The 14,376-nt window shown below is 38.5% G+C and overlaps 1 protein-coding gene and 1 long non-coding RNA gene across 3 annotated transcripts; both read right to left on the bottom strand.

Moving 5' to 3' along the window:
• Window positions 1-3,653: 3,653 nt before the first annotated feature.
• LOC121307077 (endothelial differentiation-related factor 1 homolog) lies at window positions 3,654-12,859 on the bottom strand. 2 transcript variants are annotated; one of them, XM_041239191.1, is made up of 5 exons: window positions 12,640-12,857; window positions 11,901-11,952; window positions 7,853-8,013; window positions 5,436-5,529; window positions 3,654-4,135 (listed from the first exon to the last, which is right to left on the bottom strand). In XM_041239191.1, the coding sequence occupies exons 1-5, from the start codon at window positions 12,715-12,717 to the stop codon at window positions 4,074-4,076; spliced, it is 447 nt and encodes a 148-aa protein (XP_041095125.1). In that variant the 5' UTR covers window positions 12,718-12,857; the 3' UTR covers window positions 3,654-4,073. The 2 variants fall into 2 exon arrangements, 1 of the variants encoding a protein (XP_041095125.1); XR_005948268.1 differs by lacking the exon at window positions 3,654-4,135 and adding an exon at window positions 6,798-6,918 and having other exon boundaries at window positions 5,444-5,529; window positions 12,640-12,859.
• Window positions 8,894-11,891, bottom strand: LOC121307078. Its single transcript, XR_005948269.1, has 2 exons — window positions 10,113-11,891; window positions 8,894-9,018 (listed from the first exon to the last, which is right to left on the bottom strand). It is a non-coding gene; the product is annotated as an uncharacterized LOC121307078 (long non-coding RNA).
• Window positions 12,860-14,376: the final 1,517 nt, after the last annotated feature.

Below are 14,376 nucleotides of genomic sequence, written 5' to 3'. Positions count from 1 at the left end.
TGTTTTTGTTTAATGCTTTAATATGTGTTGTTTAGTATGGGTTGTTGGCTATTGTGCTTAGTAGTAGAAAAAAAAATGAAACCCCACTATTTGTGAATATTCTTATTGTCACTATTAAAAAAAACAGGCAAACTAGTAGTCTACCCTTATACATGTTTATCATAGGGATAGGCATGGTAAAGCAGAGGTAAACATTGTAAACAAGTGGTAAAGCATATTAAAAAAACATGGAAAATCATGGTGGGCTTTCGTATGTATTATGTATTATGTATTATGTAATATTTATTAGAACCATGGGAGAAGTATGGTAAACTACAGAATTACTGTATTCTGTGTCCACTCCCCTTGGTTCATGGTGCAGTTTACTGTATTTTGTTGTAACAGAAGTACAGCTCACACTGTGATTCAAAGCTGTGCTGTTATTTGATTTGAGATCAGTTCTCAGGGTGCTTCAACACATCAAAACCAGAAGAGTACTGGCCCTCTTATAAAAGTCTACCACATACATTTTCATGGTAACTGCAGTTTTCCTATGCATGGTTACACTATGAATTTCCCATAGTTTATGAAGGTCTGACATGTTTTTAAATATGCTTTACACACCTTTACAATGCTTTCACTATGCTTTACCACACCTTTTCAATGCTTTAACATGCTTTACCACACCTTTTCAATGCTTTAACATGCTTTACCATACCTTTGCAGTGCTTTGACATGCTTTACCATACATTTGCAGTGCTCTGACATGCTTTCACTATGCTTTACCATACCTTTTCAATGCTTTGACATGCTTTCACTATGCTTTACCACACCTTTTCAATGCTTTAACATGCTTTACCATACCTTTGCAGTGCTTTGACATGCTTTCACTATGCTTTAGTGCACTTTCTAATGCTTTCACTGTGAGAAGGGTCGAAATTCAATTTTCACACAGTAAAATAAATTAAAACACAGACTTTTGGCCATGTACAAAAACATACATAACTATACATGAACATTTATAGCGCAGAGCTGGTAATAAAGGAGTAAAGACTTGACTCCCGTTTTCTCCTTGAACATGCATCTCCATTCTAAGGAGGGTCAAAAACAGCACAGTCCCTCACCTACAGCAATCGAGTGAGGGAGCACTCGGGATCACACACAGCACAGTCCCTCACCTACAGCAATCGAGTGAGAGAGCACTCAGGATCACACACAGCACAGTCCCTCATCTACAGAGTCACACAGAGCACAGTCCCTCACCTATAGTAATCGAGTGAGGGAGCACTCAGTTTCACACAGAGCACAATCCCTCATCTACAGGGTCACACAGAGCAGTCCCTCACCTCTAGTAATCGAGTGAGGGAGCACTCAGATTCACACAGAGAACAGTCCCTCATCTACAGGGTCACACAGAGCATAGTCCCTCACCTATAGTAATACTTCATAGCAGTGGTAATCTAGAGGGAACATTCGTATCGTTTTTTCTTCATGACCTTAATAAATGGGTTTAATTGTCAATTACTATCTAATTTTGTAAGAAATTAAGGAGCATTCGAAAATGTACAAATGGCCCATTCGGCCCATCTTAGCACGTCCAATTACTAGTAGCTGATTGATCTCAAAACTTTGTCAAGTTGGGTCATAAAAGATCCAAGTAATTCTGCCCCAACAGCATGACTAGGTAACCAATTTCATACCCTCACCATTCTAGGTGAGAAGAAGGGTCTCCTTCCCTCTATTCTAAGTCTATCAGTTATTTTATACGACACATAAAAGTTCAAACTGTGTTTTATTTTCGTGATGAACCATAGTGAGGCTGTGAAGCTTGGTCTCTTCTTCGCCTCAACTCCACAGGGAGACAGAGGCCTGCTGTTTTCCTTTCTTTTTTCTCCATTACTGTACCTCCTTTCACCTCACCTCAGCAGAAGTAGCACCTTCACTGTTGAGCCTTGTTGGGCCTCTTGCTCACCAATTGTCTTTCTTGTTTTGTTTTATTTTTATTTTACTCTATATGTAATTTTTTGGATATACAGAACTGAAGCTGCACCAGAGTCAAACAAGCAAGCGAGAACTTAGCAAATGGTAAAGTGGTCTCTTACAAGTTGGAAACCATTGTAGAAGCAAGTAATTAAGGGCTGCATAAATCCATTCACCTTCAGAGACCTGTCATTGGCCTCAAGATGGCTGCTGTGGTACACTTACTGATGCAGCGACACTTGGCTCTTGTTGTGGACAGGCAGGAAAACCTTTGGAGGAGAACAGCACAACGGAGAAGACCAAGCATATTCAAACCCAGGGTCACTATTTGGGGTGCTGGAGGATGCGGTGGTAAGGCCTCAATCCATAGGTCATCCTAGACCTAATAGCTGAATTTCACCTTTTTATAACCTGGTTAACGGTCCTCCCGTTAACACCGACAGCACTGACTTTCTACACTATAGAGGATCATATAGCCTCTTTGGTAGCATAACTGATGTTGGTGAAGGATTTTCCAAATAACTCAATTTCATGCCGAGTGACCTCAGCTCCTCAGAAAATGTTTGTTCTTTTCCGTGCACCAAGAGGACTTTGCTGCTTTTTCTCCGGCACATTTTTTTGTTTGGTTTGATTTTCATGCTCCATAAAATCTCTTAGAGCACCTACTGCTGTCTGTACTCCTAACTCACCTCACCTCTGGGCTGTTAGTGCAGTCACTATAGCCTAATGCACAAGCGGCGCTCATTATCATGACTGCTGCTCATAACATAGCTGAAGGTGGTGAAGGAGGACCAGCCAGTTGCTTAAGAAAGGCAGGTTCAAACAGTAAATGCAGAGAATACAAGGAGCCATTTACAGTGGGATGCATGGCCAAATAGACACCAGGGAGTGAAGAGTGAATGGACGTCACCACCATGACTGCACACGAAGAAAATGGACAGTCCGGTCCAGCAGAATGAAGAATCATTCTTAATTGTTGAACTGACTCTAAAATTGGCAAAGCCTTTTTTGTATAGCATTCTGTTTTGTAAGTCTAATACAGTATTAATATTACACAGGGCTGTCAATCAATCACAGTTAACTTGTGATTAACACATTAATTCTTTGGAGATTTTTTATTTTTTTGTAAACCGCTTGACAGCCCCAATATTAAACTGACACTTGTATTGAGCAAATCATTCTGGGTTCTCCACAAAATACCAGGGATCCAATTACACCTCGTTACATTAATACCAGACCCACAAAGCCAAAAACAAGAGTGGGTGTAAAAATAAGAGGCTGATTTAGCCAGTGCTCCATCCAGAAGGAATGCGAACAGATACAAGACAACACCTCTCCGGTGTGTGGATCCCCTGTGCAGAATTCAGAATTTCTCATTTTAAGATGTCTTGTGAATGAAGATGCCTTTGTAATACACTGGGGCTGTTATGTGAGCAAGCACTTGGGGTGAAGCATTACAATCTTTAAAGCTTACCATACTTGCAGTATTTTTCACTATTAAATACCAGCATTCAATGTGCCAGGTAGGTATTAACACAGAATTAATAAAGCAATGGCCCTATTAAAATATTTCAATCAAATCGAAGTGCAGTATACCAAGCATGAATTTAGCCTGTGACAGACCTTAAATAGTGCAGGAATAAAACTAAGTGTGTAATGGAGATGCATCAAAATAAGCCACATAGAAACAGACATGAAATGCTAAAAGGTTCCAATTTTTATTTCTCCAAAACAAAAAGTACTTTGAATTGTTCCCAGCTGAAGTGAACAAGTATCCCCATGATTCCAAGAAACGAGAGACGCACTATAAAAGCACAGCTAAAATGGAGGCAACAAATTACTGATTTAAAAAAAGATTTGCACTCAGTCAAATGCCCACGATAAAATCCTGGAATACAGACTTCAGCCACAAATTAGAGAACACGTCCTCCTCCGACCGCCAATACCAACACCCATATTTTACATCACAGCCATGGAAGAGAATATTTTTTTTTTAAAGCAAGTCTGAAACACCTCCACTATTCAGCTTGGCAATGGAGATTCTGGTTTTTGAACAGGTCAAACCAGACGAGATCAGCCCCCTGGAAACGGGAGCCGACTTCGAGGCTTTGTGTTCATTTCTTTTTTGGTCCCGCCTCGAGGGGAAGCCCAACCTCCTTCCCACGAAGCTTCAAGCCTGGGGGAAAAAACACTGACATCGGCACAACACTAACACTGTATGGAAACCAAATCAGAGAGGAATTTGAGAAAAACATACAAAGCTACAGCCAACAGTATGTATAGCCTGCCTAAACAAACCTGTTCAATAACTACTACTCAAAATGAACATGCAAGACAGTTTTTCTAAACTCTGTTGTAGCCTGTATACTAAACCCCAAACAGAGAGGTTCATTTATGATGGAACCAGTGCCTTTTCATAAACAGGTTTCCAAAAGATGAGCAATATATTAAAAAAAAAATTAAGATAAATTAAACATGGCTTGGCAAAGGTCAGCATGCAGCCACCTACACCAACAACAGGGCACCAAACCCGATCCGCAAGCAGATGAGAACATGAACTGTATACATGAACTACTGTAAATCAAGGTCGTACATTAAATATATAAACAAAAATGCTATCCACTCTCAATTAGAAGATCCAGTACCTGTTTAATAACCCCTGCCCAAATATATCCCGCGCCAGCCAGACATACTGGTCTTTGCTGTGCTGTTTCTTATCTTTCCAGATAAAATAACTTTTCACTTTAAATAACTTTCAGTACTTTTTTCAGCGTTATGAAGTGCTTCAGGCAACTCCGATCTATGCCAAGACATGGTGGTACTGGTTTCATTTTTGGAATGTCTTAACTCTTTCCAGTCAGATGACCCTATTCTCATTTGAGAGTAGCTGCTCAGACTGCTTTGCTAGTCGTCTGCCTGGCACCACATGGAGCAGTGTCATCTGGGATGAATGCCTATCAGTTACACGTTTAATGATTATATTTTAGACATCTTTAAAGCTTTTGTTTAAATTTTGTAAAATGACACCGCAATGGTAATTGTACACAGTTAATTAAATACCACACTGGCTGTGAACTGAGTGCAGAACCAGTTTGGTTGCCTTGTGCAGTGTTCCAAATCAAAAGCCAAGTCAATCCAAACTGTCGTTTTGATATTTTGCATAGGTGATTTCCTCTAATTTTTTAGGTGACGTTATTGTAATAGAAGAAAAGACTTACAAACATGTTTAAAATTACTCAAATAACAAATCTGAAAAACAGCCAACGCAAGTGTCGATCTCCACCAACAAGGTGTAAGTATTTGAATGACAGATCACTTATGTTGCAGTGAGCAGGTAAATCTTGATTCCTGCAGTGTATTGAAAATAATACTTGTTTCAAGTTGCACTTTGATGGGTGGAATTATTTCCAGGATGTAGATTTAAAAAAAAAAAAAAAAAAAAAAAAAGCACAGATGCTTATTAATTAGTTACTCACCAAGGGCTCTCTCAATCTTGCCCATGACCTGATTGTTGGGAATGGCTCGCCCACATTCATAATCTGCAATGATCTGGGGCTTTTCATTGACTTTCTATCAAGAAAGAAAACAAAAAAAAAGATTACTACAAACGCAACTTGATTAAAATATGTTAAGTGCTTGCATAAAACCTTTAAATTGGTTTTAAGTTAACCGATAAAGCATATTAACCACCCCTGTAAATCAAACAAAGCCTGCAAATCAAACAAATAATCTTATTGTTATGACTAGAGATCTGATTACGAAAATATTGTTTAAAAGTTATAACACTGTGCACCCTACAAAATATTGTTTAAAAGTTATAACACTGTGCACCCTACAAAACACAGGGCTTGAAATTAACTTTTCCATGCAATAGCCACCATATAGCTTCCGAGAAGTGTTGGGCATCTGCCCTCTCCACAGACTGCATGCGCACAAACTGCAGTCACCAGCCGTCTTGCAGAGTCATATATTTCAGCTTCTTTGTGACAGCACTATCGGCTGAACCATCCGCTATCCTAAGAACTTTGCACCTTTTATTTTTTCTTTCAGCTGCCTTCTTTCTACCTCAATGTAGTGCATAGATACTCTTGCTTGTAATTCCTAGACTTAGCCCGGTCTGTTCATCAACCCTATATTAAATATTTTTTAAAACATAAATTTAAAATAACACTATTGTCACACTTTAACAAAGGATCTGCTAAGCATTAACTTACCATGTTTTTTCAAGCTTTAACACAAGTCAGTTCATGATATAATTGATTCTGGTAAATAGTAAATTCACAAATTTTACAATACCAAATTAGAGTTTGCTTCATTTAATGCGGTTGCTAGTAAACTATAATGCAATCATCTGAATCCCTTTTGAGAGTTTGTAGCACGCACATTATGTTTTGTATTATTGAAAATACTGGATGAGGAGTAATTCAAGACAAACAGACAGCACTGCCAACTTTCTGAAGTTTTGCTGTTGTGGTTGAATTTATTTGTAAAAAGTAAATCACGGAGAGGAAGGCAGTATCGCCCAACACGTCTGAGAGGGTTTGTTTCAAACCTGCGCCACTCTCTGACAAGCTGCCTGCTATGCCCTTCACACAGAGACACTAAGTTATTTTCTTGATAGGTTATCCAGCAAAATATTTAACACATACTTAAATATCTGACTATTGTAAATCAATCAGAAAAACACATGCAAACAATGCTTCAACTAATTTAGCAGTAAGCATTTACAAGTTCTCATTAACAGCAATTTACAAAGAATTACATAATATTTATACTACCTTATTAACAGAAGCTGTTTATAAAAATCCTTTTAGATTTAATTAATATCCGAAACTAACCTCAACTCTTAAATGTGATGTTGACGAACTATGGAAAACTAGTCCTATCACTTCACAGCGCAAGCACCGCCTCCTTCTCTTTTGTTTGGTTGTCAGCAACATCACTTTCATATGTGATTTGCTAAAAAAAAAAAAAAAAAAACTTGAATGACAGCATAAATAGACCAATCGAAAGCAGAAGTTGTGGTGCTTATTGTGGTAATATTTTTTCAAGTTTCTTTAGCCAATAACATCTGTTTATTAACCCTTTGCGGTCCACTTATTCAGCGCCTGTCAGGCACGTCGGGTCCAATTTATTTTCACACAAGCAGTTTATCGTACACGCACTGTTTAGAAGTAATTTTATTCACAATAAAACATGTTTAAAAGGCATTGTATATTAACAGGACATGCAGTACTGCTTCTCCAGCCCTGCCCCATTCCTTGTTCGCCGATTTACAACATCTCTTCATAGTAGCGCAAACTGATTAATCACCTCCTGTTCACTCGTTTGATCACCAAACGCCTCAATAATGCTATCCAAGTCATTATTTTATTACTATAACATCTCAAAAAGCTTGGAAAATGTCCACGATATTCTTTGAGCACTGGATGCAGAAGCAGTGATCTTGTTTAAGTCTGTGTTATGTCTGTAGAAGGGACTGAGTATTAGACAGATTTATTGCTCAGTTTTTTTTTTGTTCAGCTTCTATCGGGCATTGAAAGCTTTTCTCTGCTTTTTCCGGAGAAAAAACGGCATAGGACAACAAAGGGTTAACGGTACAGCAGTGTCACAAATTAGGCGCAAACCACTGGCACAGAGCGGCTGGCATTCAAAGTGTTAAGTGTACAAAAACGTACCCACCACTGTGGCGTATAAGTATGTGAAATTGACCCGCCACAGACCAAATTAACTTGCGTTTGGCAGGTGTTAATTTCAATTCCAGAAACATCAGCGAAGTATCTCAAAAAAAAAAAAAAAAAAAAAAAAGGCTCATTGTATAAAACATTTACTAAACAGAAAAGCGTGTCCCTCTGCCCGAGAAGCTTGTGGTTTGACACTGCCGTATACTCACAGTGGCCAGGTCTTTCTGCGTCATCCCTTTGTTCTGTCTTCCTTGCTGGATGACTTTCCCCACCTCTAATGGGACCCTCTGATGGTGAAGCTCTTCTGTTTCCCGGTCAAGCTTGGCTGTGTTTTTGGTCACCAGATGCTGTTTGTTTTGTCCTGCAGACCCTAAACATTAAGGTCATTTTAAATTACACGTATAAACAGCAAATCCTTCATGTAACAGCAGTTAGGAGTGCCCTCCCACTATTACTTTGCTGGAATTCTCAGCACCTTTCAGACTGCATTCACACTGGGTCACTTTCAAACTGACTCAGTCTGGTTTGTTTTGCTTGAAACAGTGTATCAGTGTGCTTGTTCACACTGCAGATGCAAACTACAGTATTTTTTTTTTCAGGACCGAGTCCGTTTGTGTTCACAATGCAGTTTTCAAGTGCACTCTGCTCGTTAATATGGCATGTGAACCAGATGTTTACAATATCCTGCAAGGCATATTGAAAGATGGCAGCTATTGATGTATTGCTCTGGTTTTAGATTCTTACATATTGCTGTGAAAGAAAAGCACTGGGGGAACACGTCACTAAATTAATATATGTATTGAATGCCTACAGCAGGAGAATAATGCAGTTTGCCCAATTCTGCATGGTCCCGTCGGTATTAAACAAAGTAATTTAAGAAAAGACAAATCTATTTTACTATTTTTGTCAAGTTCGGCTTGGATTTTGGTGTCTGAGTAAATTTCTGTCAGAGCTTCAGTTTCTCCCGCTGTCCAGATTTGCATAGTGAAAAACTGGCACCTTTTTGTTTCTTCAATTCACGGACGCTGTAGCGACAATGAAACATGTTAAATTTAAAGTCCAGATTACCATTTAAACATATGACATGGTTAGAAACGAACAATATTGTGCTACCAGTCCAAAGGACTAGTACTTTTTGAAACTTGCTAAACCAGATGTAAACCTACCAGTCGTTGTGAAGTTGGAATCAACAGCTTAGAAATTTAGATTTACATTTATTTTTTTACAAACGTTCATAGATCATTCAATCACCTGTTTGCACCTCGTTACTGAGCGACTACTGTACTGTGTGCTGAGAAACTGACAGACAGCACCAGATGGGATGATCAAGGAAAAAAAATTCAGCTGTGTCACCTTGCCGACCATGAAGCTCCGCCTGAAATGAAAACCGATGACACAAATAAAATGTTTATTTTAATGAACATTACATGTGTTGAATTTACAAAAATGCTGGCTACAAATTTCTATCTACAATAACTAATGTACTGTATTCACGTACACATGCAGTCCCAATTTAAAAGACAGGTCGTTTCACTGTAGTCCTCGGGATGAAATCTTTAGCTAGGTGGCTTTATTTAAATTTTTATTAGCAGTTGGACAAAGCAGCTTCAGCAAGTACAGTAGAATCTGCCACATCTGACGGACGCTGTATCTACTAGGTTTAGATACTAATGAGAGCATAACAAATACAAAAGAAACAAGGGAAATGCAGACCTTATCAAGAAAGCTGGGAGACTTTGTATAAATGGATCTTATATTTTTAAATGCCGCAGTAACAGCTCTGCTTGTGAAGCATCCACACTATAATTTGACAGAACAATTTTTGCACTGTGCGGGACCTTATCTTCCCCCCATTGGTGCTTGAGCACGGGTCATAACCCTGTATAAATCTCTACATTTTTGTAAAATGATTACACAATTTAAAAAGTTACATGTTTAAGTAAATGCAAACTATAAACTTCACATACCGCGCAGAGGGAGAACACAAACGTCATTAAGGGGAGTTGGCATTGCAGGGGAGATGAAGGGAGGTTGGTTCCGAGTAACTTTTTTCTAAGCATTATTTGTGAATGCTCATTCACTACTGCTATACCCCATTATAAAATGGGCTTTCCTGCATTTTTAATGCAAGACTGAACGCGCGAGTATGTGCGTACATTTTTTTTTTTTTTTTTTTTTAGTTTGCCTCTGCGAGCGGGAGTTTCTAATCCTGTATGGTATACACAATCAGAATAATTAAACAAAATCCATATCCATTATTTTTCTATGGCGCTAACACAACCCAATACATTACTCTGCTATTAACTTGTAGAGCACACCGTTGCAGTTTTGTACTTAACTGTGACAATTCCAGTTGTCACAGTATGTCTGGTAATCCTAATGTAGTTCCTAAAGACATTTTTTGCTCTGCTTGTTTCCTCAGACTATGAACTAAAACTACATGCAAAACATTTACTTCCGAGTCGTTACCTTGTATAGTTTGTTTCCTATTTGCAAAAGTCCAGCAGTTGTTCCCAGTGACGTTTAGCAAGCAAACCAGACTCTGTGCGTTTGCCAAACGGATTGAAACCACCTTTCTTCGGTGGGCTCAGTAAGGTTTGCCTGCCCAAGCGGACCTTCTTGTTCACACTTCAGACCAAACCGGACCGAGTGCAGACCAAACCCCCTAAACGGACCCAGTGTGAACACACCCTTAAACTGCAAACTCTGCAAAGTGTTAAGCCAGAGAATCATTCATCAGCAAACTGTAAAACAAACAGCCTTACATACAAGCCTTTTGAAGACATGCCAGTATCTAAAATAGGCAAGACAGGCTGCAGACAGTGATATTTTAGCATGTTAAGGTTAAAAATCCATTCAAACACTAATCCATATAGTATAGCATTTGTTCTTCTGTATTTACAGAAAACAGGTCCCCTGTTTATCCTGTTCTCATTCAATTCCGAATCCCTGGATGCAACAATATGCTACAGAATGTGTTTTCTCACACATGCTTTTAAAGCGTAGTAAGATAGTTATGGAAGAAATAACTCAGGACAGGACGTAAGGTAAGACAATTCTTACTGCACACCCTGGGTGCGTTGAGAGGCAGGAAGCCATTTCTCAGCTGGCTTTTGAATAAAGTGTTACTGCTTACCTCAGTTCTTTGTTCTGACTAAATACCACAGTATATTTGCCATTTTTTCTGTAATTCTTCATTACAGAGATTGAAAAAAAGGGCTTGTTGGGTTATTTAAATGCTGTTTCAGTTGTATGTTGACATTTTTACCTACACTGTTTAGATAATTGTCATTATTAAAGTGTAGTAATATTTCAGATCAAGTAAGCAAGCTGGTCTATGATGGGTTAGAATTGTCTTGATCTTGTTAAGCCAATCACAGCAATTAATTTTTCCAAGCAATTTTATAAAACCCTGTGTAACTATGCACACCAGTAATATTGGTAACACAGTAAATATTTACAAACATAAAATGAACAGATACACAATCTTAATGAAAATATAGCCTGTAGACATACTGGAGCAGTTATTTCAGTCCTGGTAATGACTACCTAGTGTAACTATACCCTTAAAAACTGTTTTTACAAAGCAATAATGTAGTAACCAGAGCAATTTACAACACTCAAATGTTTCTAGCACTGAAATGCATAATGCACTCCCATCACTGTCCACGAGTTATTTCTGGGGCAGGAAACCAATATAAATGTAATGGCTAGTCCAAAGGATAAATTAGAAAAAACAAAATCCAATTCAACAGCAGAATAAATATCGACTAGACACAACACAAGGTGTGCAAAGCCAGTACTACTGCGTGGCTGCTCTGTACACAGCACAATCTGAGAACGGTAAGGCTGCAAATGCCAGACAGGCTCTCCACTACAGAGCAGCTTTATTTTAAACACTTATGTAACCATCTCTCAGATTGAGTTCTGTCACCAAAATTAGGCTTCCATGAAGACAGGGTCGTACAATTTATTGGTCTAGATACACTTCTTGTGAAAATATTAACCAATCATTAATTTTAGCTGCTTTGTGACAGACCAATTTGTTTTGCAAACATTTGTTGGGGAGCTTGTACTTGACGTTAAATGTATAATTTTCGGTAGCTTTTCGGTTTTATTTTATTCAGAACTGTTAATCCTTTGCTGTACATATTTTGATGCAATGCAGGGTGTGAATCCAACACTTAAGTACAGTAATGGGAATGCTGCAGGCCAGGCCCATCGCCTTAACATATCCCCTTCAACTACAGTACATACATTTTTTGGTTGTTTCGAGTTCTTCCCCTCTTCTCTGTGCCGATACAACTGCCTAAAAGACAGGAAAAGAGGAATTACAAGAGTCAGCTCAATGCATACCCATGTTGATCTTCGCTTGTCTGGTTTAAGAAATCGTATTTAAAGAGTAGGCGTGTTGAAGTGTATTAAGGTCATCTTTTCCAGGCCGTAGTTCTGGCCTTTATTTTGGGAATGTTTTGGGAACACTGCAATCAAATCAAACTGGTACGTAGCCAAGACTACGTCGGACTGTGCGTGACGCAATATTGGCAACATGATGAAAAATAAACGTAAATAAATAGTATGCTAAAAATGACTCTCTGCAATGGCGTACACAGATATGAGATAGCACATGCTTTCTTCTACATTCCACGGACTTTACGCCACCGCATTTCCACACGTAGGCCTGTGTATTCATGTATTCCTTTTTTTGTTAACTCGTGTTATCAGTAAAGTTTGAATTTATCAAGTTGTAAGCAAAAAAAAAAAAAAGCAACTTGGATTCTCAGCCGATACATGCATTAACACACTCACCCTCACAATGCATTGTAGCTTCATTTGCTAAAGTCACGTCCCAAATATTCTGACATCACCCATTGTAGGATCGTAAGGCCCCCTTCTCCTAGGAATCCCCGAGCTCCAGTGAAACCTTGCAACCGAGCTAAGTGCAGTTTCCAAGCAGCGCTTATTTCATTTGTAGTCACACTGCCCCCATGTTTACCTGTTTGGACTTCGCCTGCGCTGCGGTCGGGCCCTTCTTCCTCAGGACGGTGACAGTATCCCAGTCGCTCTCTGCCATTGTAATGTATGGTTTTAATTAACTTTCAACTAAATGCGTTTATGTGACAAACACATTCACAGCCGTTACCTTCAAACCTTGGTACACGTTTCCTCTAGCTTTATTTAAACAATTTTTGTTAACACTACTAGACCACCTTAGGGGAGGGTCTTATTTTATGCGTCATTTGGGGGAGGAACTAATAGAGTGGATAGAATTGCCGTAGTCGAACCTACCAGAAACTCTGCAGCGGTGTACATATTGGCTAAAAGTACTACAGTCTCTGCACATGTGTGAAGAAATAAAATCTACAAAGTTATACCATTATTGCTAAATATCTTTGTAAATTTAAATAAGTAAATAATGTAATACAGTGTAGATCAAAAATCGACGTGTCCCCATGGTACAGATTGTATTTCAGTGCTTCTCAAACCCGGTCCTGGTTTTCTATCCAGCTCTCAATTACTTAATTAAACCCTTAATTTAACTAATAATGTGCTTAATTAGACTTTTTTTTTATTGTTCTCAGCTCCTAGAAAGTTACAGATTTCAAGATACATATACGATTTTAAAGTTAATTTGAAATATCCAACTGTTTAGAGCTGAAAACAATGAGAAAGGTATCAAGCAGATTATTAATTGAATTAAGGGTTTAAGTAATTGGGAACTCATTTGAAATGAAAAGCAGAATACAATGGGGTCCCAAGGCCCGGATTTGAGAATCCCTGATAATGCAACTGATCTCTATCAAAAAATCATAGAAAGAGGTTTAAACCTTAAATCATATCTTATAATTGCAGTTCGAAGAGTACAGTGGCACCAAATCTGTAAAATGACTGCATATTAGAAACCGTGTCATTAAAGTCAGACATCAAAACCATTATTCAATGTCTACAATTTAGAATTATTTTTTGATAAAAAAACAATCAGACATAGATCTGTAGTATATGATATCAGTCTCAAAAGTCTGTCACTCATTTGAAATAATGTAATGTGAGAAATTCTACACAGTATTTTCATGATTGTACAACCAGGTTGCTCAACATTGGTGTTATGTGTTACCTGTGGAAAAATGGGAGCCAAAGCTACATGCTTAACTATCACTACTCAGACTGTGCTTAGAGTGTGAATCGTGTAATACATACCCCCCACCCCCCAAAAAAGGTAGAACAGATTGCAATAGACAAGATGTAAAGATGGTTGCTATGGAACAATATGTGGATGTAGCAACAGATATTACTATTTTAAAGCCACAAAAATTAGGGGGAAAGAATGAACAACTATGTTTTTTTTTTGTTTTTTTTTTTTCTAAAATGATATGCAGCCCACTGTTTAACACTGTATGACCAGGGGAAAATTTCCAGAGCCGCTCCTTCTCCACCCTCGCCCCTCAGTGATGGAATGACCTACCCACGGATATCAGGACTGCTCAGTCCCTGACCAGCTTCCAGCACCTCCTCAAGGCACACCTGTTCAGACAGCATCTGTAAACCTCACAACTCTCAATTACACTGGACTGTATGACAGCCAACCATATCAGTACTTGCATCCTCTTGTAATTGCACTCAACTGCTCCACACTTTCTGTATCTTGTACTTGATTTTAGTCTTAAAGGTAACCATATTCAAGTTTTTTGTATTTGCTCGTGTTTGAAATTGTTCTTATCCATTTATTGTGCTG

This window comes from Polyodon spathula, chromosome 52 (genome assembly GCF_017654505.1).
Source record: "Polyodon spathula isolate WHYD16114869_AA chromosome 52, ASM1765450v1, whole genome shotgun sequence".
Taxonomy (NCBI): Eukaryota; Metazoa; Chordata; class Actinopteri; order Acipenseriformes; family Polyodontidae; genus Polyodon; species Polyodon spathula.
The sequence above is the reverse complement of the archived record's forward strand: the minus strand, read 5'-3'. Positions and strand labels throughout refer to the sequence as shown.